General features: G+C 41.9%; 1 protein-coding gene across 2 annotated transcripts in view; it reads left to right on the top strand.

The window, feature by feature from the left end:
- Positions 1-10,708, top strand: part of LOC147674128 (dipeptidase 2-like) — a 365,658-nt gene extending 354,950 nt beyond the window's left edge. For both annotated transcript variants that reach the window (XM_086945196.1, XM_086945195.1), the window contains exon 11: positions 9,183-10,708. In XM_086945196.1, coding sequence (XP_086801322.1) covers positions 9,183-9,398 — 216 coding nt within the window. In that variant the 3' untranslated portion in view covers positions 9,399-10,708. The remainder of the gene's footprint in view (positions 1-9,182) is intronic.
- The last annotated feature ends 16,613 nt before the right edge of the window (positions 10,709-27,321 follow it).

Raw genomic sequence — 27,321 nt, 5'->3', positions numbered from 1 at the left:
ATTGCTTTAACACTGGAGCCTTTTGTTATGTGTTCCTTTCATCATAGGACTATGAGTCTCTTTGAAATATTTACATTTATCAAATAAATATCTTTATTTTTAATTTCTTGTTGAACTTGATTAAATAAGCAGTGATTTATATAGACATACTTTATGTAAATATATCACCAAGTAATGGTCTCACTTTGAACAATAAATGGATTCTTCACTGACACACCTAATTTCTCATGAGAATTTAGGGTTTTACATCTATTAGACCTCAGGGTCATCTACTGTGTGAGAAAAGACAAAACACCACCTCAATTTATTGTCCTTAAATATTCTAAAATCAAGTAATGAACAGTGCATATAGCAGCTACACACATTGTGTTTCCCAATTCTCACAAGACACTTCTACCAGAACTAAGCAAACAATACCCAGAAAATATGTGAAATACCGGTGAACAAATATTGGGGTTAATGCAAGATTTGCTTGCATATAACCATTTCATCCTTGCCTAATTCTTTATTAACACTCTAATGGAGAAATTTATTTTATAACTTGTACTGATCTAATTCCCCAGGAAGATACTAGGTAGTCTTTTTACCTGTACTACCTTCTTCAAACTGAGCTGGAGCTATGCGTCATCTTGTCTCTTTTATAGGCTCGATGGCAGTGTAGTAAGAAAGACATTGGTGTGACAAGTTTTGGTTGCATGTGTACTGCACAAAGGTCCATGCTAACTGTCTCCATTAACTTATGATAGGTACGGTGTGTTAATTTTGGCACTTGGTATTCTCCCAGAAGGGCTCAGATCAGACCAGTGTACACTTTCTCCCTCTCATCTAGGGGTGGTTAGGGGTTTCTATTACATCTACAAATGCTCCAGTCTAAGGACACTGTACTTGGGATACTCAGCAAAAGCAGTTGGCATCTCCAGACATTTTCCTTCATAGAGACCAGCAGTCTATTTCATGTAATCTTGGTATGAAGACAAGCCAAGAGCTAACTTGGACCTAAAGAACTCTAGTGCGAAGAAAGTTGCTGTTGTGATTTTGTGTTTAGCATTAGTTATGCGAAAGAGGTCTGCAAAGTACCCCGCCTGCAGCCATTGTGAACCACTAAGGGATTTGGAACCGCATGAAACCAGACAATCCTGACAGTGTGAAGAGACTTACAAGGATAGTTTTGCCAAGGTAGGAGACAATGCTGTATTACAGGAAGACTGAATTATCCATTACTTTGATATAGAGTCAAACATTTATTTCCAGAACTTGGCAATGATGGCCCATTCACAAGCAGTTTCTTGGTCTTTGGACAACGAATAGCCATTGGCTGAATTCTTTCTGGACACATCTCACCAGTAATAGTGCCAGAGTAACACGTGGTCTGAATAATGCAAGGCTGCCATAGACTCAGACGAAAACAGTGAGGCTTTATCTGCTTCTTAGGTAGGTAAACAGTGATTGGCACGCCAAGTGAACAGTGTTTTTTTTGTCAATAATCCTGCTTTCTTCATATTCAAAATATTGCATTTTTCAGACCATCAGTTCCTTCACATCGGATCCCTGCTGTCTAGCAACCCTCTATGCTAATTCTATCAGAGGAATTGCTTAGCAGAGAACATGGAGACATTGTATTTGATAACCAGTATTCTGCAGCCTTCTGATTCAATTTCCCAAGCCTTCTCTCTACATATTAGTTTCTCTATGTATGCAATATAATAGCTTGGCAAGAATTGCAATTGTCCCATTCTCGGTAGTGGGCTTAGTACACAAGCCCACAGGGCAGATTGAAAAACATATTTAAGGTCGTATTGCTAGATATTGGAGGGTCTGCATAAAGGAATCCGTGAAGCAAGGCTTACATTTTGTCTGTTTAAAATACTCCATGGTTGGCACTGGTCACCGGTCAAATTGCCAAAAGCTGGCCTACTTTTGCATGCTGCTTGTTGGAGATGTTCCAATTCTGGCTACAATGACAGTAGTTATGACAAGTCATACAACGTATTCAGTTAATGACCAGTAATTCTAGACAAAAGACAATAGGACTTATAAACTAAACAAATGCAGCTGGTTGACTAACCAAGGTAAACATACTGGCAGAAAAAGTAAAACAAAAACAAACAAAAAAGGAGCAGCATTATTCTCCAATCCATTTAGTTCCTGGCGCCCATAACTTCTTACCCATATCCTGTTTCATACGACCTTCGAGTCTATAAACTGCTAAATCCATACAATATATGGCCAGTAGTCTAGCTCTCCAATTTAGAAATGTGGGAGGGTCGGGACTGATCCATTGAGATGTAATGTTAGCTCTTAGAATAGCCATTGCCATGAAAACTAAACCTATATCGGACCTAGTCCATCCCGTCAAATTCTGAGTCTGATCAATCCCCAGGATCGCTAAACCAGCTGTTATTAAAAGCGATTTGCCTTGGATCTGAGTCAGGAAAGATTCAATATCTTGTAGGTATTTAGCCAACTTGGGGCAACTAAAAAACATGTGGATCGTATTGGCAGCTAGAAGCCCACACCGACTACAGGTCTCTCCCCATGACCCAGACCATTTAGCAATTTTCCATGGGGTATAAAATAAAACAAAAATGGACATTTAATGTTGAGCTCTGACTGCCAGTTATTAAAATCTAGTTAGCCAATTCAATAGAAGCTTCCAAATCCGTACTGCCCTGTGCAAGTTTACTGTCCCATCTGAAATTCTGAGTGGCTAAATCACCAGGGAGAGTGGAAAGTAGGGCTTGATAGATTTTCCTCAGCCTGGATTTAGATGCTATAATATCCACCAACGGTATCTTAGCGTAATACCACTCCCCTGTGTCATAGTTTTAGTCAGGAAACTTCTAATTTATAAAAACTTAAAGAATTGTCTTGTGGAGAGCCCATATTTTTCTTGCAATTAGGAAAAAGAGCTAATTTGCCCATTACTTAAAAGGTCTCCAAAAACATTAACTCCGAGGGCACCCCACCTTCTAGCTATTTGGTGCTTGAAAATTGGCAGTAACAGCCCATATAATAACAAGGGGGTGTACGAATTCAGATTTGAAACGCCCAACTGTCGCCTCATTTTTTTCCATATTGAAAATGCTGATTGAATTATTTTGAACTTTGTTTTCTTGTAATAACTTTGTTAGATGATTCTGGCTAAGCAATTTGGCGCTTCGTCCCCTAATAAAAGCTCATATATTGTAGGTTTAACTGGTTCAGGGAATGACACTTTACTTCCGCCCAGCAGTGTCCCCATGTGCTGCCCAATGGTAAAGCCTGAGAGATGGGAGTCTTCAACCCCCCTACATCTCGGAAGGATTAACCATTTAGCTGCTCCTTTAGCTTAATGGTAACTCCATAAAAATCTGATACAGACTTGTTCAGCTCTGGAGATACAAGAAGCTGGAAATTCAAGAGGTATTGTCCAGAACAGATATAGAAATTTTGGAAAAATAATCATCTTGATAACATTGCAGCGCCCATGCAATGAGAAATTAAAATGATCTAATCTTGAAAGTGTCTGATCAGTACTTTTTATGATGGGTAGTATGTTCATCTCAGGAATCTGCCCAACCGCGGCCATGATCTTTTTACCCAAATAAGTTGCTGCTGGTACTGTTGAGATCTCCTGTGGTCTTGAAGTATTGGAATGTATGACCTGGGTTTTATCTGCATTTAATTTGTAGCCTGATACAAGGCCATATTGTTTCGCAATATCATAAACCACAGGCAAGGCGGATCTTATATTTGTTGTAAAGATAGCCCCGTTGTCAGCATATGCTAATGTTTTGTACGAGATCCCGTTTACCGTAACAGCTTCAATCTGTTGATCCGCATCCAGCTTACTGAGCAATGGATCAATATACAAGGCGAATAATAATGGTGAACAGGGACACCCCTGGCGAGTACCTCAGCTGATAGATAGTACATTGGATTCTTGTCCAGTAATCCGAACACAGGCCTCAGGTGAAGTGTACAGAGCCTGTATCACTGTAACAAATTCTGACGGGAATCCATCAGTCCTCAACATCAGCCAGAGAAACCCCCAGGAGACCCTGTCGAATGCTTTCTCTGCATCCAACAGGATCATCCCCAGGGGTACCTTCGAGGCCTGGGCCTAATCGAGCAAGGCTATTGCCCGCCTGACATGGTCAGATGTGTCCCGACCAGGAATGAAGCCATGTTGACGAATAGAAACCAGGGGAGCAATGACCATTCCCAGCCTCAATGCTACTATTTTTGAATAGATCTTGCTATCTGCATATATTAAAGAAATAGGGCGATATGAAGAAGGGCTGAGTTCCGGCTTGTCCTTTTTTTGAACAAAACTACAATAGTTGTTCTGTGCCACGAGTCAGGAGTCTGGCCTTTCTGGGCTTTTAAGAATAAGAGCTCAAGTTCCCCAAGGAGAACTTGTCTGAAAGTACGATACAATTCCAGGGGCAATGCATCGGGGCCAGCAGCCTTACCTGCCTCCAACAATATTATAGCGGATTCAATTTCTTCCCTTGAGATCGGGGCAGAAAGCATATCCCTCTATCCAGGGGTAGTCTGAGTGGTAACATAATCAGACAAAAATTCCTCACCAGAGGTGACTGAATCCTCCTATTCTGTGGCATAAAGCCCCTGGTAAAACTCCTGAAAGACCTCCAGGACTTTAGCGGGGAGGTCCTGAATCTGTCCCCCTGAATTTTTTATACAACATTCTATTCTAAACTGTTCTTTGCTGTCTACGCTTGGCTAGTAATCTGCCGGTGTTTTTTCCATATTCGTATATATCAGCCCTATTTTGCTTAATCTTTATTGCTAACTCCTCCACAAAATGTTGATGTATTTTAGTTCTTGCTGTTTCTATCTTTTTTTGACATTCCTCACTCTTCTGATACTCCCCAATTACCCGGATAAGCTCTTCCTCACCCTCCCTAAGCTGATCAATCCAACCATTAACCTTCTCTTTTATCTTCCTCTGTTGATGCTGAGACAAGCTAAGAGTTTCGCCCCTCACGGCTGCTTTAAAGGCATCCCAGACTATTAGCTCAGATGCAGTCCCCTGTTCCTTTAAAATATTCCACAATCCACTTTGAAATATATAGGCAGTATTCTAAGTCGAGTAATAGCGTCCTGTCAAAAGACCAAGTTGTCATTACTTGTGCATTATTTCTAATCGGGAGTTGGATCACTAAAGGGTTATGATCAGATTTAAGTCTTGGAAAACGCTCACAAGTAACCCTTCCGGCTATTGTATTGGTGACAAAAAAGTAGTCTAATCAAACAACATTTTTATGGGTGCCGAAAAGAATGTATATCTGAATTCCGTTTGACACTGACTATGCCAAATATCCATCAATCCATGTTCCTGGAATAACCCCTGTGAAGCCTTGAAAGTCTTGACCTTCCAGAATAGGAGTCGTTACTTAGAAGATTAAAGCTGCCATTCAAATGAATGTTAAAATCACCACAAAAACTATCAAGGGAGACCACAGAGCTAGTTCAATATTTAAGTGACCAAGACTAGTAGGGTTGTCTAAATTGGAACCATAGAAAGAGCAAATAGTGTACAATGTCCCCTGATAACTGCTTATACGATTCCCCATTTCCCAAAGTTGTCTTCCTTAACTCGATTACAAGTTAAAAGCCCATGCCTTGCCATTATAGCAGCTCCTCGAGTATTGGTAGCTTGACGGGTGCAAGCAAGGAGATCGAGACCCAAATTCTTTAACCACATTCGATTATTCCAACAGATATGGGTCTCCTGGAGACATAATACATCGATCCTCATATATCTTATAAGTTTCGCTAATATACCCCTCTTTTTCCTGTCATGGAGGCCACAGCAATTCAAAGAGCAAATTCTAATATGTGTATTACTATCTGCCATACCTAAAAGTTACTTCTAGAATCTAAAAAGACACAAGGATTTTACCGCCAACTTTACTGCAAAAAATGGAGAACTTAATGAGAAATTGAATCTTGTCAAAGTTAAAATAGTTGTCATAAGTACACAATTGAACAATGCTAGAGCCCCCACACCCTCCCTCTGCCCCCCTACCCTCCCTCTGCCCCCCTTGAATCCCACCCCAATTGAATCCCTTTCCCTCTGACCTCTCCCCACCCCCGCAATACCCCACCACACGAGGCAAGGGGACCATCTGTCCCTAGTGATGCTGAGCTAACCCAACCAATCCCTCTGGACAGTGAGTCTGTGTACCTTTCATTAATGAAATGAGCTGTTTGAACTCCCCCAAAAAATAAAATTGTATAAAATTCTGTGTAGGGGTGAAAAAAAGAAGATAAGCATAAAGAAAACAGAAATCTAGTAAGGTCTTGAAGACTAAGGCTCACAGATGATATTTCACAACTGAACTCTCAGCCAATTGTGCAAGAAAATTTCTAAGGTGTATTCACTGATATTAAAAATTCTTTAGCCTGGATTTTTGACTGAAAATACTGTGTGCGCCCCTGAGAGACCACCTTCAATTTAGCTGGATTAATAGGAAAAGCCTGAGCCCCTTTTGCCTGTCATTCCGATATTAGTTGCCGAAGGAGCCAGCGCTTTTCAACCGTCTTCTGACAAAAGTCAGGATGAACAAAAAAATCACACCCCTTCCCGGTTCTTTTACGATCAGTTCTAGCAAGGTCATATAAGGATTCCCTAGCTAAAAAGTTATTTAAAGAGATCCTAATGACACATGGGCAGTTGTCAGATTGCCCTGCAGCTCTCCGTTGGTTGAAAGGGAAGCAGTGTGCCCTTTGAATTTGCGTCTTCCAGTCCCATTGCGGTAGATCCAGGAAGGCCTCTTCAAAAATGTCTATCACAAACTGGCGAATATCAAGCCCTTCTTTGCCCTCGGGGATTCCCAGTATTCGCAAGTTATTTCATCTAGCGCAATTTTCAACAAAAAAAAGTCAGTCAGTTTCATCATTGTATCACCCCTTACGTTTGCATTGACTCGGTCTTCTTTTTCTGAGCGTTTAGCTCATCCTAAAATTGAGATATCCTAGCTTTTGCCTCCCCGATTCTAATTGCAAAATCTCCACAAGTCTTGGCGATTCTTCAATTTGAATTTTGAAACTTTCTACAGGCCCCCTGTGTCCGAGAGCTCTCAGCCCTAGTTTCCTCCCGATGGGCCATGATCATTTGATATATCGTAGCCAAAATTATTTCTTCAGTGCATTGCATAGTACTGCCAGATTCAGCCGGAATCTCTTTTGCCCTCAACAGCTTGATTCTCTCCTAGGTTTGGAGAAAAAGAGTAGTCCCATATCATACTACCAGTGGCCCCCTCGGCCCTGCTGGCCAGGGTAGGGACTTTTTTTGATTGTTCCAAGATTAGACAAGGATCTATCTGACTCTTCTTACCAGTGCAGACTACTCGTGTCACTCCCTTCACCAGCCCAATCCTTGCCCTGACTTTCATCTTCTGAAAAGTTGGAATGATCAGAGAGAAAACAATGTATCCATAACTTCCTCCTCTCTGCAATTAGAGCCATTGTCATCTCTCAGGGTAACCATATTGTTATACAGATCTGAGTCGGGTTCTTCCCTACCAGTTCCCACTCCATTGATTATCTATACTTCATCTCCCAAGATGCTTTGGGATTGCAGTGCTAACGGTAGAGTTGGACCATCCATTTTTGCCATTGGTGCTGTTTTTTCCATGACCCGAGTTTCAACAGGATTGACCGTGGGATTCAAAGATTCAGCAATGAGATGCCCTGCACCCAGTTCTCCCCCCCCCCCTGGGTGAGATCTCACCTATTACTGCCCCACCACCGACCATGCTGATGTCCAGAGTCTTTCTCCGCCTTCTCCCCTTGTAGCAAAGAGTCCGCAACTTTAGCTTTCCCTGAAGGAGATCTTCAAGCATTACCCACAGCAGGATTAACGGAGTTTGCAGAATTACCTATCATTTTGCTTTTAGCGGACTAGCCTTAAACAACGCCGGTACAGTTTGCTTACCGTGTGTTACGGCTCCGTTCTTTGGAATTTTCTTCTGCTCGCCTGAGTTTGTCATCTCTGTTCCAGATCTGGGACTCGTAACCGCAGAGCCTCCTCTGGCTGTGTTGCCTGCAAGCGCTGATTTCTCAGTGTTTTCGGAGCCCGCAGCCGAACCGCGTCCTCGCACTCCCTTAGTGTTTGTCTTTGGCGGCATCCTTGCAGTTCCCTCCTTCAAGTCGGGAAACAAAGACCGAACAGCGGTTGAGCTGCAAAGAGCTCGGGACGCCAGCCGACAGGGAAGCAGAGCCCTCCACAACCAACTCTGCGTTCCCAGTGCATCCACAACATCCAATCCGGCTATGGGAGGTTCCCTAGTTCCAACGTAACGTATCAAGCCGTTTTCTTTCCACTTAAAAAGTCAGCTACTTGGAATATTGCAGTGTTCAGAGCCGCTATCGCACAGGTTTCGACAGGAGAGTTTAGGTGGCCAGCTCACTCGGCAGAGTGACCGGCCACCATCTTGCCCCCTTTTCTTGTTCTCTTAATGTATTTTTATTGTAAAATTCAATAAAAAATGTCAACACAAAAAAGGTTGAATTACTAATTACAATCATACAATTAAATAAAGCCCTCCTAAAGGATATGCATATTTTACTCTGTCTACTACAACATATTCAGCCCCACATATTAACCAGAACTTCCTTCGTTTTTTTAGTTTTATTTCCTAGTTTTCTAGATTTAACTTGTGCTCAGCAAACGGACTTCAATTCCTGCATTAAGTAGTTTCTGACTCAATAATGCTTCACGCTACTTTTAAAAAGGTCGTATCTTGCTATCAACACATTTACTACTACATCTTTGATCGTTCGCTATTATTCAGAAACTGATCATTGGTTGACTGCTATTTTGATATGGAAAACGGATTATGAAAGGGACCTGAAGTGATGGAGATGGTAATGGTGATTAACTACCTACTAGGATCTATTTTTCACACCCAAGACACCAACTTAAAAAAAAAAACTAAAACATTTTTGTAACCAACATAAGTCCTAATAATGCAGTAGACTGCTATTGAAGATTAACAATGACTCAGGAAATGAAGGCGCTAAGATGTCTATTTGGTGTTTTCCCGGAAATACCGCAGATTTTAAGATGTTTAATACTGTCTAACCAAGAATATAAATGAATATCTAAAAATGTGCATGCTGCAATATACTCTACGCTTTTTTCATGGATGATTTGTTTTGTCTATCTACAGGTCAGAGACAACAGCAACTTGAAGCCAGAAGAGGCAGAAATTCCAATTAATGAAGTGGATAATCCATGTCGTTTGAATTTTGCAAATGTTATCTTAGCCAAAAAGAAACATAATAATATATCAGGAAAAAACTCTCAAGAAAGGGATGCGTCTTCGGTAATAACAATTGTCACTATGCTCACATGTATATATTTGCAACTGATGACAGTACAATGAATGAGTGTGCAATTAGGAAGTATCTACAATTAGCTTTTTTCACATTCAAGTTATTACACATCAATAAACATAGCACTGTACATCATTGGACATTTAGATTAAATTGTTTTTTCAATGTACATATAAACTATCGAAAATGTTGATTGCAATGCTTTACAGTAGATCACTTGTGGTTAAGTTCGACCATTGTTTCATCTACCTCAACATTTGCACTAATGATATCATTGGAACATAAAGCTGTTGATTTTCTATGGTGGTCCACAGCAAAAAAGTGGGTTCTTGCATGTTAAAACTGTTAATGCAATCAATCCAAGTACAAAAATGAAGCAACCCGGGAAAGAAAAAAATAATTGAAAAATGACCTACAAGAAGAGAGAATAAACAGATGGAAAGGTGTGCTATTGGTCTCTAAAAGTATGTGTCATTTGTTGGAAATGGACTACAGCGGTTTGGAACCACTAAATTGTTCGAGTGATCTAGCAGTTAGTCCTCTTAAAAATCAGGGCATATTCTGGGACTCATTTGCTTGTGTTTTTTGAATGATGGCAACATAATAGAAACTGTTTGCAGATGCGCCCACCCATCTAAAACAAGCCTCACTTTCTCTAGCAAAATTCTCAAAAATTGTGAAAGTTGGAAGATTAGTGGACTACAGCGAACAATCATTTGGAATCCAAAAAACGATCCAAGTTTTTCCATTGGTTGTGCAATAGTCCGACTATTGCCACGCTGCTAAAAATACAAATGTGTATGTATGTCTTTTTTTTGGTCAGTTAAAATTCTCAGCTCCATCCGCTGCAACAAGCTACTAGATAGTAAATTTATGCACAAGCCACATCCCTTTTTGACAGTAAAATGCTTAATAAATGCTTTAGTCATGAGCAAACGTGATTAATACCTTACCCACACCCCTCTTGATATGCACATACCAGGCCAAAAGTAAACCAGTAACTACCTTATGATCTGCCGTACACATCCAGATTCAGATCTTTCAGCCTTCTTGCTCCTGAGGATTTACACATCTCATCCTTTCCCAGTGAAACACACTTACATTTTACTGAGATTCATAATGTATGATAAGCCTGATCTACTGACCCACCTACTTACTTCCAAATTACTAACTACCAATTTAGGAACTTAAATATCGAATGTCTCCTGTCCACTTTATTTCCAAGATCTACATTCCGGCATCTACATACAACACGTTTAAATATGACTATCAAGCTAATAGAGGTTCCATGTGTCTCTGTTGTAATGCTATACACCCCCACTGTAGAAATGCTTCAATAAACAAACAATTGTGGATCTAATACGTTGTTTTTGCCACATATTTGGTATACTAACCACATGATTATAATAAATGAATGGGTTTCTATTGCTACACCTTCCAATAAAACTTTAGGAGAATTTATTTTAAGGCATACATAACTGTATTGCTCTAATTAGGAGTGGCTATGATATTTGCGATATGTGTGGTAACCACACAAATCCCATTGAGGAGCCTGCCAGCTAACGCCACACTCTCACAGCTTCTATGCCAAACCTATCAGGGAAACAAGCACACTTATTAACCGGACATGCAGATTTTGGTGCGCTGACCACCAAATTCAGCATTCCTATTCAGTTTCTACTATCATGGGCCAGAACTGTTGAGTGGAAGTTATTTATCAGACCCAATAAATTCCATACCAGTGGTGTAAGATTTTATCAGGTCAAATAAATATTGTCTCAAGCACCGCACCTTTCATAATGAGGCCTACCAAACAATCCATCAGGATTTATAAAAAGCAGCAAATCACCAGTTAAGAGTCTCAAGGCACTGGAGTTGCCAACTGCTTCGTGGTGCTCTTTTCATTTGACAACCATGTCTGGAGTCCTATTCTGAATTCCCAGATTGATGCAGCGTTCCTGAAGAGCAGGGAAGAGTGTCCTCCACTGTTGGATCGGCAGATCCAGGGGGAGGACTGCAATAAAATGTAAACAGATCACAGGTTTCTGGCTGGTTGGAAGGTCATTCGTTTGTTGATGTATGCTGGTACTTTATTGTGCAGGGCTTTGTATGTGTGGGTCAGCATCTTGAACTGCCATCTCTTCTGGATTAGAAGCCAGTGAATCTTCCTGAGGTGTGGAGTGTTGAGAGTCCATCTGGGAAAGTCAAGCATGAGTCTTGCCACTTCATTTTATTTTGTCTGTAGTCTCTTCAAGAGGCGTGCAGTGATTCCTATGTAGAGTGGTACCGTAGTCCAGCCAGCAGGTGACGAGGGCTTGAGTGACAATCCTTCTAACGTCAATTCGGGAGCCACCTGAAGATCTTACAGAGCATGCATAGGTTGTGGAAGCGGGCAGACAAGACTGCGTTTACCTGTTTCTGCATAGATAACTTGCTGTCCAAGATGATGCAGAGTTGGGGTTGGGGGGTCTGTGGGGCCGGGGAAAGGCAGAGTCCAGGAGGCCGACAAATGTTGTTCCATGGCGAGGTGTTGTACTCAACGAGGACTTCAGTCTTGTTCAAGTTGAGCTTGAGACAGTTGTCCTTCATCCACTTGGCAATGTTCATCACACATCTTTGGAAGTTGGTTCTGGTGGTGGAGTGGTCTTGTGACAGCGAGAAGATGAGCTGAATGTCGTCAGCATAGGAGAGGATGTTGAGTCCGTGCGATCTGACTGTCTTGGCCAGGGGGTCATGTACCTGTTGAAGAGGGTGGAGCTGAGAGGCTATCCTTTTGGAGTGCTGCAGGTGCCCTCCTTGGGTTCCGAGGTGAATGGTAGGGGACCAATTCCCTGGGTTTTTCTGGATAGGTATGAGGCAATCTATTTGAGGGAGTGTCCCTGGATTCCAAATTGGTGCAGTGTGCTGATCATGATGAGGTGAGAGACTGTGCCAAAGGTGACTGATAGGTCCAGGATGATGAGGGCTGCTGTCTTGCTGCAGTCTAGGAGGGCCCCTATGTCGTTGGTGGCTGCTATCAGGGTGGTCTTGGTGCTGGGGTTGACTCAGATTCTGGAGAGGGGTACAGGAGGTTGTGATGTTCCAAGTGTTTGGAGAGTTGCTGGTTGATTGCTTTTTCAAGAACCTTCGCCGGAATGGGGGGCAGCGAGATGGGCCGGTAGATCTTCAGATCTGCTGGGTCAGTGGATGTTTTCTTCAAGAGGAGTCTCACTTAGCGTGCTTCCAGTCCTCAGGGAAGGAGGCCATGATGATGGGGGTGTTCAAGACTTTCTCTAGCTCGTCACCAATTTTCTTGCTACAGAGGTTGAAGATGTTGTGAGATATGGATCTGTGGGTGCTCCAGAGTGTATAGAGTTCATGATGGAGATTGTGGCTTGAGATGTGAGAGGGTCCCAATAGGTGAGCAGGTGTTTGTGGTTTGTGTTCGTGGGTGCGAGTAGGCTGATGCTGTCGGCAGCGGGGCTGAGGTTTGAAGTTCTCGTAAATGGCCAAGATATGGTCATGGAAGAAGTCTGCCTGAGGGTCATACAGTCCTTGGGAGTAGGCAATGTATTTCCCAGTGGCTGCAGGGTTTGGAGAACTCCTTCACAATGATGAAGAGCTCCTTGCTGTAGTTTGTGCTGGCTTCTATGTGGTCTGCTAGAATGTGTTTCTTTGTTTCTCTCAGGAGGTGGTGGTACTGGTTGAGTGCTGTTTTGAAGGTAGTATGGCTGTCTGTCTTTTTTCTAGTATGGCACTTACTTTCTAGTTACCGGCAGTTGCATTTGGAGGATTTCAGCTCCGCAGACAACCAGCTGGCTCTTCTAGCCAGTACTTGGCTGACTTGGCGGGGGCAATCTTGTCGCCACATTCCATAATCCAGTGGGAGAAGTTCTTAGTAGCAGTTTCTGGGTCGGTGATATGCCTGGGATTTGGGAGTTGAGGGTGTTGTTCCACCATTCTTCTGATACCTTTTACCAGTTTCGGCGTTTTGACCTGGGGGGTATGGTGCCAGTGTCATTAGATCCTGAGAAGGTGATGTGTACACTGTAATGGTGACCTGTGATATGTGGTTGTACTTGACTCTGTTACTGGTTGTAAAAATGAGATAGTGTGTGTGCCCTGCAATGTGGGTGGGCCAATGACAAGTTGTTGAGGCCGATATTGCTCATGCTTTCCAGGAGGTTGGTTGATGTCGTCGGAGTCATCTTAAAGCTAGCCTCGCTGATGAGGGGTGTTACACTACAACCACACACAAATAATTTTTCTTTTTCCAAATCTACCACATTCCTACTACTGGACTGACTGAAACCATACCAGCAGTAAGGAAGCTGGCAAACTTGGAAAGCTACAATGTTGCTTAGCTGAAACAGGTATGCAAGGAAAAGGGACTACAAATTAACCAAAGGAACCAAAGCATTGGAGCTGCAGAAAGTTCTGAGTGCCAGGACAGAGGTTCACCAGTCGACGATGACCACAGAAGAGCAGGATGATGAGGATGATCTGGATGAGAAGAATTAGGACCTGGACATAGCCCTGAATGCAGCCTTTAGAGGAGCAAGATGACTCCTCTCCTAAATTTCAGAGCAGAGCAGGAAGCAGTGTATCCTTGCATGGCCTGTCCTCAGTAGAGCTGGCAGACATGAAGGCAGAGAGGGAATTTCAGCTGTAGATGGCTAAATTAATAAAGCAGAAAGAACTGCCAATTGAGACAAGGAAACTCAGGATGAGGAGAAACTTGCTTTGGAGCATTTAGCTAGTGAAAGGAGCCTTAAAGAACTGAAATTGAAAGCAAATTAGGTAGATTCCAGCAGCAATGGTAGCAGCGTACCATCAGTTTCTGAGGAGGACAGAAAGGTCCGTAAACCCCAAGACCTTGTACCCAGTTAAATGGTGGGAGGGGACAGGTGCATGTTTTTCATATCATGAGGTGACCCTGAGAGTACACAAAATCCCAGAGGAGCAATGGTGGATGGAGGGGTGTGTCTGTGGAAGCATACGCTTCTGGTTTGAAGGGAAACACTTATAACCCTAGAAGTAGAGTACCAAACCAGGTACACCCCCATGAACGTCATCCTTTTATCTAAATTTGTGTAGACCCTTGAAAAGTATAGCCAGAGCTTCAAGGAGAATCAAAAGCTCCCAAATCAGTCTTGGGTGAATTCCTTGGACTACTCCAGCAAAGCACTGAAGGGCTGGGTCAATGATTATGATGGGCTGTACATCTTTATTCCCTTGAGGCACATGCTCAATATTTGTGTTTCAGAGCTGCACCAGCACCTAGTGGGCAGCAAGCTGATTGGCCCCTGGAAGCTTGCTGAGGAATGGGACCCCTGGGTCAGCACCGGAGTGTCCAAAAGGCATCTGGGGGGACTTCCAAAAGGGTGGTAAACAGTCCTAGTCTGAACCCAAGAAGAAGGCATTTTTTGATAGGCAGGAAGGTTCCCCCCCCAATGCACAGTATGGGCACTGCAAGGGAGACACCAGATGTCCCTGCTGGTGTGTAGGCACCTGGTTTGAAGAGTACAGCACTTGAGAAGGAGGTTTCCCAGTTAGTGGTTGGGAACAGACAGAGGTGAACCTAGTGTCCCTGTGGAATAAGGATAATGGTCAGCTTGTGTCCTCAAAGTACTTCCTCCACAATACATTGCACCAAGTAATAGTTGCAGACAACCATGAGAGTCATCTGGTGGTTCTGATTCCCTAGGAGTGGGGGGGTTTCAGGTTCTCTAAAAGTAGTTGTGAGCCCTGCCATGTCTGTAATGCTGTTGGGCAATGACCTGAAGCACAGTATCTGGAGGGAGGTAAAGCTCAGGTCACACATGGAGATTTTGGGATTGCCTGAATGGGTCTGTATCACCACAAGGTCCATGGCTACCCGAGAAGGGAGTCAAGGTCACATGGAGCCTGAAACAATGGCCCAATTAGCTGCCAGGAAAATAGGGCGGAAGGGGCACTGGGAAACTTCCTACTGGGGTTGGTTCAGGCCATTCTTCAGCAGGACAATTGGGTCATTTGCCAGGTTTGTTGCCCACTTCCATTAACACCAGATGAAAATAGCCTCAATGCATTCTGTAGGTCTAGTCCCACCTGAGAGGCCAGTGATAAGGCAGGGGGAAAATCAAGGCTCCCTTGGTACAATTGCCTATCATTGGCACTCCATTTGAGAAGGTGAGCATCAGCATCGCTTGACCCTTGGATTCCAAGACCACTCTAGGCACCAGGTTTACTCTGATCTTGGTGGACCATGCCACTCGCTACCCAGAGGCCTTCCCTCTGAAGTCTGTGACTACACCTGTGGTGGCAAGGGCCCTGCTGGGGATTTTTACCCATGTGGTGTTCCCCGAAAAGGTAGTGTCTGAGGGAGGTAGTAACTTCATGCCAACATACATGATATCCATGTGACATGATTGTAGTCTCCGCACCTTAACACCCCCAAACAAATGGTTTCTTGGAGAGATTCAACAATACCCTAGAAGGCATGATAATGGGCCTACCATAGCCCACAAGGCTTCAGTGGGATTCCCTCCTTCCATGCCTTCTCTTTGCCTACAGGAAGGTGCCACAGAGGGGGGTTGTGTTCAGCCCCTTCTAACTCCTCTATGGTGACCCAGGTAGGTGACCTCATAGCCATGTCAGAGAGGGGTTGGAGCAAGCTCCAAGGAGAAACCCTCTCAGAATGTGGTTAGCTACATGCTGGCCCTTCACAGCCAGATGCATTGTTTCTGGAATAAAGAAAAAGCAATTTGCGACCAGTCAGGAAGTTATGAAACTCTGGAATGACCAGAAAGCCACTTTCAAGCTTACCAGACGGTGTGGGTTATGGAGCTTGTGGAACTCAGAGCTATTCAGGATTACTGGACAGGTCTTTAAGATGTATAGGATCAGAAGGGGGAGTCCACCTACCTAGTGGATCTCCAGACCCCCTAGAAACTGCTTAAGGGTTCTCGGTGAGAAATGCCTCAAACCACCCTTTAGGAAGTCTAAAGTCAGCATGTTCCTGGTGACAGATGAGGGGGTGGAAGAGGAAAGCAAGTCTCTCCTTGAGCTCTTGACTGCCCAAAAGCATGATGGGTCAGTGAGGGGTGTCATCCTCTCCCCTACTCTCACCCCAGAACAGCAGAGAGACTTGCACCAGTTGATGGGGGAGTTTTCCTCTCTGATCTCCGTCAACCCTGGTCTCTTACATCTGTGCGTCCATGACATTGACACTGGAGATGGACCGTCTGTTAAAAACAAGATTTATGGCTGTCAGACAAGGTGAGGGCCAGTATGACAGAAGAGGTCTCCAACATACTGGCATTAGGGGTGATTGAGCCCACTACCAGTCCCTAGTCCAGCCCACTGGTACTCCAGGCTGTCCCACAGGAGCTCCAATGCAGAACTTAGGTTCTGTGTGGATTACAGGAGACTCAAATCCTTAAAAGAAACTACCACACAACCTATCCGGGAACTGACTAGCTCATAGACTTGCTCGGTGCTGCCAAGTTCCGGAGTACATTTGGTCATAAATCGGAGTACTGTCGGATTGTTCTGACTGAAGGGGCAAAAGAGAGGTCTGTATTTTGGACCTCACAGAGACACTTCCAGTTTAGGGCGATGCCCATTGGCTTTGCCACCTTTCAAAGATTAATCAAACAGGGACCTGGTTGGGAAGGAGGCATTCTGTGCTCCGATCTCAACAACATAGCTTTCAACAGCTTCAACTGGGAAGAACAACTGGACCACCTCCAGGAGGAGCTTCAGGTGCAGCAGTAGGCAGGTCCAACTATGAAGGATAGTAAATACCAAATAGTGCAGGTGCTGTGGTGTATCTGGGCCAAATGGTGGGAGGGGGCACGCTGTAGTCCCCTTCAGCCCATGATTGAAACTATCCTGGTCTGGAAATCCCCCAAAACAGGGATTGAGGTAAGGACCTTCCTGGGTCTCACAGGATACTGTAGGAGACTACACCATTGTTGTCCTATTAACAGAGCAGACAACAAAGAAGCAGCCCAGAAAGGGAAAATTGACAGTGGCCTGCCAGAAAGCCTTCAATACACTCAAGGAGGCCATGTGTTCAGCAGCCTTACATAAGGCTCTTGACTTCTTAAAGGAGTTCATAATGCAGACAGGTGTGTCAGAGCATGGCATAGGGGCTGTCTTAGCACTTAAAAGTGGAAGGCCTAAACCAACCTATAGCCTTCATTAGCACACGGTTGCTTCCATGGGAATAGAGGTGCAGCTTGATTGAAAGTGAGGCCGTTGCGGTGGTCTGGGCACTGAAGAAGTGGAGACCATACATGTTTGGGACCCCCTTCCAGGTTTAGACAGAACTCAGGTCCCCTCTGACAGCTCATGCACAGGAGGAATGAAAATCCCAAACTTTTGAGGTGATCCATCTTTCGACAGGAAATGGACCTTTAGTACACTTCTGGACCTGTAGATACTCTATCAGGAAAAAAGACTGCTGTGCTGCTGGCGGACTGCCACTTTGCTGGACCGCTGCACTACTGGGCTACTGCCTTCCTGGACTGCTATCTTGCTGCACTTCTACCTTGCTTTGCTGTCTTGCTCCCCTCTTGCCTGGGTGAGAAGGACAGGGCTGCATCTCTTGAACCCAGAACCGCAGAAGGACTAATGGCTAGTTGGCTGGCCTCCTGATCTGAAGCCTCAGGGACACAAAAGGTTTCTATCAACCTTGCACCAGCACCTGGACTTTGCCACCTGTGAACATGCCCTGCCAAGTGGTGCCACCTTAGTCCTGGACCCTTGGAAGTGGGCCTAAGGTACTCGCCCAGGCTCTGTGGATCCAGTGACCCGACATCTCTTCTGCTGCATGGAACAACCTAGAGCAGAAAGACATATTGCTGATGCTGTGTGGATCTGAACCGACACCAAGACCTGCATCGCAGACCGTCACCTCAACAAACCACCGCTGTGTGATGTATCATCGTGGAAGGCTCTCATCTCAGGCAGCCTCAACGATGACGAAAGATTCTGCACCGCAGCTCCTGGGAACTGGTGCATACTCCCAACTCTGCAACACATCCTCACCAGACTTTGCATCAAAAGCCCTCATCAATGGGATCCTCGACTGAGCCATAGGACCTTTCACAGCAGCCTCACCACATTTCGGGACAGACACACCACTTCGGCTCCATGATGCATTTTCAACGCCAATCCTCGCAACACTCTGCAAACCATGATTTAAGGTACTATGTTCAGTGGGCCTAACTGGGCCCTGTAGCCCTGTCCCTGTAGCCAGCCTGTGCTCCATCATGGTCAGCCTGAGCTTGTGACTTTGACCCAATCTAGCACAACCAGAAGGCCACAGTTGGCACTTTATGCTTTTTGGTGCTATTTTCACAGCCATGTATTCCTGATGAAGGTGGTCTTATTAGATGTTCCACCGAAACGCGTTGCATAAAAGAAAGGAGGATTGTGTCCTTAATTAACTGGAAAATAATTCTGACGCCTTGCTGAATTAATTCTTCTGTCTATACCTCCTTTTTACGGATAGGAATCCATTGTTTCCTTGCTTTTAATGTCCATTCCCTCCTTTTTAAATTATTTTTGAACTATATTTTTTAACATTGTATTGTGTAACAAATAAACTGTCCAGTATTTTTCATAATTTTGTTTGTGTTTGCATTCTGCCTCATTAGTACAGTATTTTGTTAGTGCATATTTCTATTTGTCTTTGTGAATATTTGTTATAACAATAAGGTGTCCCACAGGGAATTTTTGCTTGACTAAAAAGGCTATTTTCACAAACATCTGTAAAATTGATTCTCTTTGGTTCTACTGATTAGATTTTTCGTTTTGGTCTTGTTTTATTTATTAAAAAATCAATCTAGTTTTCTAAATCTGGGGTGGGCTCCTCTTGTGGTGTGTTTTCACTGTTTTACTGTTTGAAGTATTGCACAAATCCTTAACCCATAGCCTATGAGTTAAGCCCGACTGCTCTGTGCCAAGATACCAGAGTGTTCAGCACAGGTTAATTTAGGGTTTGCTTGTGACTTCATCCTTAGAAGAATTGCGGTTACTACTTGAGAAGGTTTGCTTGTGACTTCATTCCGAGAAGAATTGTGGTTACTACCTGAGAAGGGTTTCACACACCCCCTCACCCAGTAACTCAATTTCTTAGACTTTGTATTTGCATTCCTTAAAGGATGTCGTTGTGAGGAACTTTTTTCATTTCCCTGGTAAACCAATGCCACCTTCCCTTTGCAGTCAATTTCTGAGATGAAAGGAGCTATAATCTCAAAAATCACAATTACAATTCTATTTCTAAGTTCAGTCAATAATGAGAGTTGTAAGTAGTTTTAGAGGGTTTTATTTTCTAATTAAAAGTTTCATGAATTCAGATTCTTTATTCATTAGCCAAGTATCAATTCAGATATAGAATTGATAAAACTATAGTTAAAGCAGATCATATCAAAATAATGCATTCAGTGCGTTCTTTAAAGGAAATAATCCATATTCTAAGAATGGGGCATAAATGATGTCAGTCGGAATCCATGAAGATTTCAAAAGTGAGAGGCAGTCGGAATCCATGAAGATTTCAAAAGTGAGAGGCAGGGGTGAGAATAGAGCATGAAGCTCAAAATCAATAATTCCAGAACTTCCCATAAAGAGAAGTTCAAAAGATTCAGTAGAATCTCAAAACAGCATAGTGTAAATAGGCATTGTCAGAAGGAAATGCAAATCAGCAAGAGGTAAAGTGCAGACTATACCTCTTATATACTGTACTGCAATACATGCTGCCTTGTTCTTTCGTCTTCAGCCAATGAGAACTCCGTATTCTTCTGGGAGCAAATACTTCCCTCTGGTTATCACACTTCTTCAGTCATCCATACAGGCCTCATCTCCACGTTTGCAATTTTTGTTAATCTAACTTCACATGGGACATTTCTAGTTTGAGTTTTCCTTTCCCATGATTTCGCTACATTTCTTAATCTTCTAATATGTATTTTAACTAAACAATCTGTGTGAAAGCACTACAGCGGCTGCAAGAAAAGAAATTATTAAACAAGAAATCCATTCATTTGAAACACACAATGTTAAAAGACAAAGTAATGACACGAGCAATGCTTTTTAATATGTGTGTTTTCATCTTTCTCAGCAAGTAAAACAAAGGTTAGTTCAAATTATGAATGGTTTTCTGTGTGAACAAAATATGCCTAAAGAAACCATTTTCTACGTGCTATCAGTAAAGCTAAAAGTATTCCAAAGAAGGTCAAATTCTGCCACATGCTGTAAATTGGGTGATGAATTTTTCAACAAACAAATGTTTTTTTCACGACTACAGCATTCCTTCCAAAGTTAACTAGAACAGTTTACAGAGTTTCAAGTATTCTGTCTTCTAAAAGACGAGGTAAAGGAGAGGTCAGACTTTCAAGCATTTTGTGCACATTTTCTCATTGTATTCAAACCATGTGTAAGCAAGCTACTTTAAGCAGGTTTTGAGTCCTACAATATTGAGTAGGTCTGTGTACTGTATTTTGCACATTTAAATTTCAAGTCATTTAAGTATAAGCTACACATTATTTCTGAAAATAGGATTTATTTTTGTGAATTACTAAAAGAACCTTTATCCCCCCCCCCCTCTGATGGTTGGTCATCTTAACCATCACACTATCTTTACTTAACATGTGAGTTCTGGTTAAAGAGCACTCTCAATCTATTGAGTTAATCTTGCACTAACCTGGAATAAACATTAGGTGAGTAATCTTTCTCCTTGTAACTTGCAAGATAGACTTTCAATTGCTCTTCATTATTCATGTATGTTTGTCTGTTAGTTATGTTAGTAGACCTAATGTCTTTCTTAGGTGTTGAGTAAAGCCCAACTAGCACTATTGTGATAATTATTACTGATATTACAAATATTGAACACATAATATGTTTGCACTTATTTCTGAGGCAATATATGTCTAGAACCAGATTGTGTAAAGTCAAGTTCAAACGTTCAGCAAATAGTTTTGTAAGTAGCTTCTTATTGTGATTATCATGTATGAACAGTTTTTCAGCAAAGCAATGTTTGTATAGACAACCTTAACGCTATTCTGTGTTCTTCTAAAATGTTACCCCAAGTCTTCTACTGCTCATTTGGGCTCAGTAAATCTTAAAAAATGATTACTTGGTTTCAATCTCTTATTGCATATACCTTTCAAACAACTTTGTAGGCTTTTTAATATATCTCCGTATTCTCAGAAAGTTCTATTTTATCAAGTAGCTTCGTCAAGGAGGTTTGAGGTTCATAGGGGCGTTGCCATGGAGGTTGAAGTAGTTTGGATTTCACATCACACAGTTCATCCAATCTGACATTCAGTACTTTGTCCTCCTAGAAAGACCACTCAGGTGCTGAATACCTTCAACAAGGCACTCTTGCTCTTTTTAATCTTATCAGTTTTTGTTGATTTCCTTCTCTATCACTTTCATCAATTGTCTATGTCTTCTCAGGAATAGTAGATGGAATCAGTCTTCCTTGATTACTGTTTTGTGGCCATTCAACTCTAAGGGTAACTCTTCTCATTTCAGGGCATATTTCTTCATCTGAATCCTTTAGCTGTAATGACGTTGTCTCAGTAATGTCTTCAGCTTGAGAGTCAGTCTCTGCTTCTCCTTTGTTAGAGATTTGAATGTTTGTGAGACAACAGGCACTTGAATTGGTGTTGCAATCGGCAGATCTTCACCCCTTTCTTCTCGTTGCTGCTGTTGTGATCATATTACTGTTCTTTGTGGCCTCACAGCAGGTGGTGGTGTAGTCACCAATGCTCTTCATTCAGGTTAAAAGAGCACATTTTTTTCTTCTGGATTTCTAAGTTTCATGGTGTGCGATGCATGCACTCAATTTGGAACTCAATCACATTTAACAGCCGTGTTGGTCAACAAAATGACACGGAAGGTGCATTTCCATTTCAGTTCCAAAAAAGTTTCCATGCTTCTTGATCACAACCCAATCAACAGGATTGGCACCATTCTTCATATGGATCTTTAGTGGCAGCTGCAACTTGGTAAGAAATAGAATGTACCACATCAGCCACTCCTTTGCAGTAGTCGAGTATCATATCATATCTGTGATGTTCACAAGTGCATTTGCAGGGACAGCAAGCAATCTCATGGCATGTCCCATGAGAATTTCATGAGGTAAAATACCAGTTTTTCTATCAGGAATACTTTGAATACTCATCAGCACCAAAGGCAAAACATCTGGCTATTTCAGTGACGTTGAAGCACACACTTTAGCTATTCGAGACTAGATAGTCCCATTGAGTTGCTCGATTATACCTGAAGCCTCAGGTCGGTCGCTGCAGTTCAGTCTTTGCTCGATCTGTAATGCTGTGAAAATCCTCATCAGGACCTCATTGTTAAAGTGGGTCTCTCTATCGGATTCTAGAGAAACCAGCATTCCGTGCCTGGGTATTCATTCTTGCGATAAAAGTTTGGTTACAGTGAGACTGTCATTTTTTCAGGTATGGTAAGCTTCCACCCATCTTGAGTAGACGCATACTAGGGCCAGGACATCTCAGCCTGTTGCAGACAGGCATCTCGAAGTCCATTAGCATTCTGTTAAAATGAACACCTGAACTCCCTATGTGACTTAGTGTAATGTGTGCCCTTTTGCCTGTGTTGATTTGTTGACATATCACACATCGATAGCACACTTCATATGCAAGCATCCTTAACCTAGATTTAAACCACTTTTGTTTAAAGAGACATGTGATGGCATCCCTCTCTAAATATGTGTAACCGTGGAAGTATTGTGTCATTGGAAACAGCAGACTATCAGGTGACACTGGTCTTCCATCCCCTGACAATCATATGTAATTTGCATTTTTCTCACAACCTGCTCTAAACCAACTTTGTTGTTCTGCTTCTGAAACATTTTCTTGTACCCTCTTCAGCTCATCCCAAGTATCTATTACTTTCATCAACAAAGGAAATGAAGTGTCTTTTTCAAACTCACATGCAAAGGTTTAATTAAATGTGAAGGCAATCAGGGCACAATATTGTGCAACTAAATCAGCATATCCATTTCCCATTGCAATGTAACTGGTAACATTTTTAAGGGCTGCACATTTAACACATTTAATAACTGCAATCTCTGTAGGCAACTGGAGAACTTCGAACAAATTTCTTACTTGTACCCAATTTCGAAAGACACTGGCCTTTGGGCATTGCCATATATTTGAGTAAGCACTGCGAGAGTGAACCCTTCCCTCTCACTACAAAATAATGTAAAACCTTTACTGTAATCTGGCATTTGTAGTGCTAGAGAACACAAAATACTTTCTTTCAGCTCTAGGAAGGCTTTCAAGCAATCGCTGTTCCATAGATGAGGATCAGACATCAGTAAAAGCTTAGCCACTAGGGAAATTTCAGTATCTACTGTTTACAGTTGCCAACCATTCCCAAAAGCATCCTAACTTCTCTGAGTTCGATTTGGATTCATTGGAAGATTTGCTTGCACTCTCTCCATTGACACCTTTCTTGCTACTTTTTCAATTATGTGTCCCAGATATTCAATTTCTTTTTGACAGTACTGCAGTTTGACTGGAGACACCGTGTATTCATTCTTAGCAAAAAGGTTCCAAAGTGCAACTATATCAGGCTTACAAGCTACTCATATTTCTGATGCCACAAGTAGGTCCTCAATATACTGCACAAGAACTGACTTGCAGATCATCTGCAATAACTCCAGATTCCAGATTTTCAAGATCTGGTTGAAAATAGATATACTTTATGTATACCATGCAGAATCTCCATGCTGAAAGACAAATAGAAATAGGTACTGACTATCCTCATGTAATGGGACTCAGAAAATAACTGTCAAAGATCAATTACAGTAAACCCTTCTGCAGTGCATAGAATCTGAAAAAAGTATGAAGGCAGGATTCAGTACCACCGGACAAAATGGAACAACTATGCAGTTAATCTTTGTAAGATCCTGCACTATTCTGTACTTCCCATTGTAAATCTATAAACTCCTGATCGAAGAATTATATGGACTTCCAATCAATTCCCCAAGAACTCCTTTGCTCATCATGTCTTCAGCTATGGGTGGGATTCCTGCAACTTTCCCTGGTGTCAAATTGAATGGGGGCGTTTTTGGATATATTGCATCTCTTTTTAATGGGACTCAAACTGGCACTAAACTTTTTATTAATCAGGTATATTTTCCTGTGAAGTTCCATACTTCTGGGTTCACTGTGTCTTTGAAATCAGAGGATAATTCTTCAGTTGCCATTTCTGGAAACAATCCTACAGCTGTTTCTTGTTGGGCCACTTTAAATTCTACATCCCCATCATGAGTCTGAACTTCTACACCATCCAATGTATATTAAATTGTGCAATGTAACTTGCACATAAATCTTTCCTTCTAGGTTTACAAGGCTTGAGTCACAAACAACAAATTGGCGACTTTCCTCAAATGAACCTATTTTCACTGGAACTTTCTCTGAAACTGGTAAATTTGAAACTCCTACATGCTGGATCTTTGTTACAGAGAGGGACTTCAGCTGTTTTCATAGTGGATCTGGTAGCACTGGTATCAATCAAAAAATGATACGGGGTAAGCATTCACCTCACCTTCTCCGAATGGACCACTCTAGTCTACCTCTTAGACTACACCAAGCACTTTATCTATCTCCCCCCTCATGCTCTGTCATAGAGAAATGCTGGAGCTAAAACAGTAAATTTAAAAAAAAGGCATTGTTGGAGCATATCTTGATTTTGATTTTGGAAAGGGTTAAGTTTGCCTTTTGCATCTGGTTTAAATTAAATCTTGGATTTCCCATAATTTGTGGAACCATCTGCATTTGTTGTACTGGCATACTTTGCATCTGCACTCCTCTCTGCATCTGCACATTTCCATATGCAGCCTCAGGATTAAACCTAGACTCCTGCTTCCAATGCCTGGGTCTGTTATAAATATTGCTAGGAGTCATTTACTTCATTGGTGAGGCATCCATACCTGAAACTGGATCAAGTGAAACACCTCTACCTTGTGGAACATCAAGCCCTCCTTGAGTACCCTGTACTCCTGTTTGTGGAACAACATCTTGCATGCCTTCTTGGTTTCCTGCAAAAGAAGGATTCTGAAACCATCTCTGAGCAGACTTTGTCTGGACCAACATAATTTCCTCCTCAAGCTTTTTCTGTTTCATTTCTTTTTCATCACTGCATTATTTAGCTTATATCAAAATCTCATCAAGCAATTTATTCTTCAAATTGTGTGGGTCTAGGTGTTGGCTTTATTTCACAAACCATTTCCCTTAATCGGTCAATAATTCTCAATTCCAATGTACCAAAACTCAAAGGACCTTCTTTCTCAGTAATCTTGCACCATTGGCAAATCCGCAAACATGAATGTAATCCCTAAATTTAATGTCATATAATGTGCAGGTGCACCCGCTGGTGGTGACTCTTCCCCTTCCCGTATTGGAATAGTCACATCACCTCTCAAAAAATTCTTAAAACTTTTAAACCATTTCATCTCTGCCATAACTCAAAAGGATTAATCAATTCAATGTTTTGATTTCATTCCGCAAATGTCATATTTCTTTTCTCCAATCCTGTTACAGTTCTAATTCTTGAAGATGTTCAACCAATCTCAATGCGGTATTCACACAACTGAACTATCACAGCAGAATAACATCAACCAATCACAACCGAGAAACAATATAATGTATGAGCTCACTACTTGCGGCATCTCTCCTTCCTTTACAATTTCTCTTGCACACCCAGTTTTAGACAGACATAAAATGGTTTTTTTGCCAGTCTTACTATAAAAAAAACTGTAGCAGTTTCAACAATTGGAATACTAAGGATGTTACACCCTCTGACTTTACCTAACAAAAGGAATTTCACATTCGCAAGTGAAATCTGTACCAGCCCGAAATCACCCTAATCAATGTAGCATCACCCATTGTGCAATCAGTTTCTGATAACATCAATCAACATTAATACAATCACAACAATGTATTAATGTTCCTATCTCAATTGTGTAGGTGACAGTACCTCACACTGTATAACAACAAAACCTGCAAACAAGAAATACAATTGACTATGGCCACTTAAGTATTTTACACTTGTCTCAGTATGTTGGGATCTTAGGCTGTGTCCAGCCTGAAACTCTTCAACTTCTTCACATATAAACACTAACCATCTTCATTCCTCCAACCTTTCACTCATCTCAATAATACACCAACAAACAATTACAATAGACAATGCATCACCCTATTAGTACTCATACCTCTAAACCAGCAACCACCTTCAAAAACCACACCTGGTCAGTTCACGCTCTGCCTATTGGATTTCAGGATTCAGGTATGTTATGCCAACGTGGGTAATTATTTTATAGCTCCTTTTTCAAGGCGTAAACCATAACTCTGCTACTAGAAAATGGAGTTGGGGTAACATTTTCAATAATATAGTTGCAGCTTTTTCTTATCAATTTCAGGGTTAAACCCCATTCTTGCACTCGTTTCTGAGTATAACTCCTTCCAGGTGATGGATCTTGGCCACCGTATTTTGAATCAGGAGCTATTTCATCAAAGTATGTTCAATCACAACGATAGTTCCAAGTTCAATTATTGATCTGAGTTTAAATTAGTTTTTAAAGTGTATTTCTCATTAAGTTTAGTAAGATTTTTTATTTTTATTCAGATAAGTCAATAAATTCTATTAAGCTTACAGAAGTCTCATAAAAATCTAGTCAGAACAAATCATCAAATAATGCATCAAGCAAGTTCCATTAAGGACCAACACCTTATTCTAGAGAACAGATTCAGAATTTAGAATTAGTAGAACTCATGAAGAGGAAAATAGTGAGCTAAAGAGAGCATAAAGCTCAAAATCCAATTGAAGCAGCCAAACTTTCCATTGAGAGAAGTTCATGAAACTCAGCTGCATCTCAATAATTGAAGCAAAAAAGCATACAATTGCAGTAGTCAAAATCAAGCATAAATAATATGGCAAAAGATGAACAGCAGCAGTGGTACCCACAGC

Source organism: Lissotriton vulgaris, chromosome 12 (assembly GCF_964263255.1).
Source record: "Lissotriton vulgaris chromosome 12, aLisVul1.2, whole genome shotgun sequence".
Classification (NCBI taxonomy): domain Eukaryota; kingdom Metazoa; phylum Chordata; class Amphibia; order Caudata; family Salamandridae; genus Lissotriton; species Lissotriton vulgaris.
Note: the sequence above shows the minus strand (reverse complement) of the source record. Positions and strands in the feature narration are given on the sequence as shown.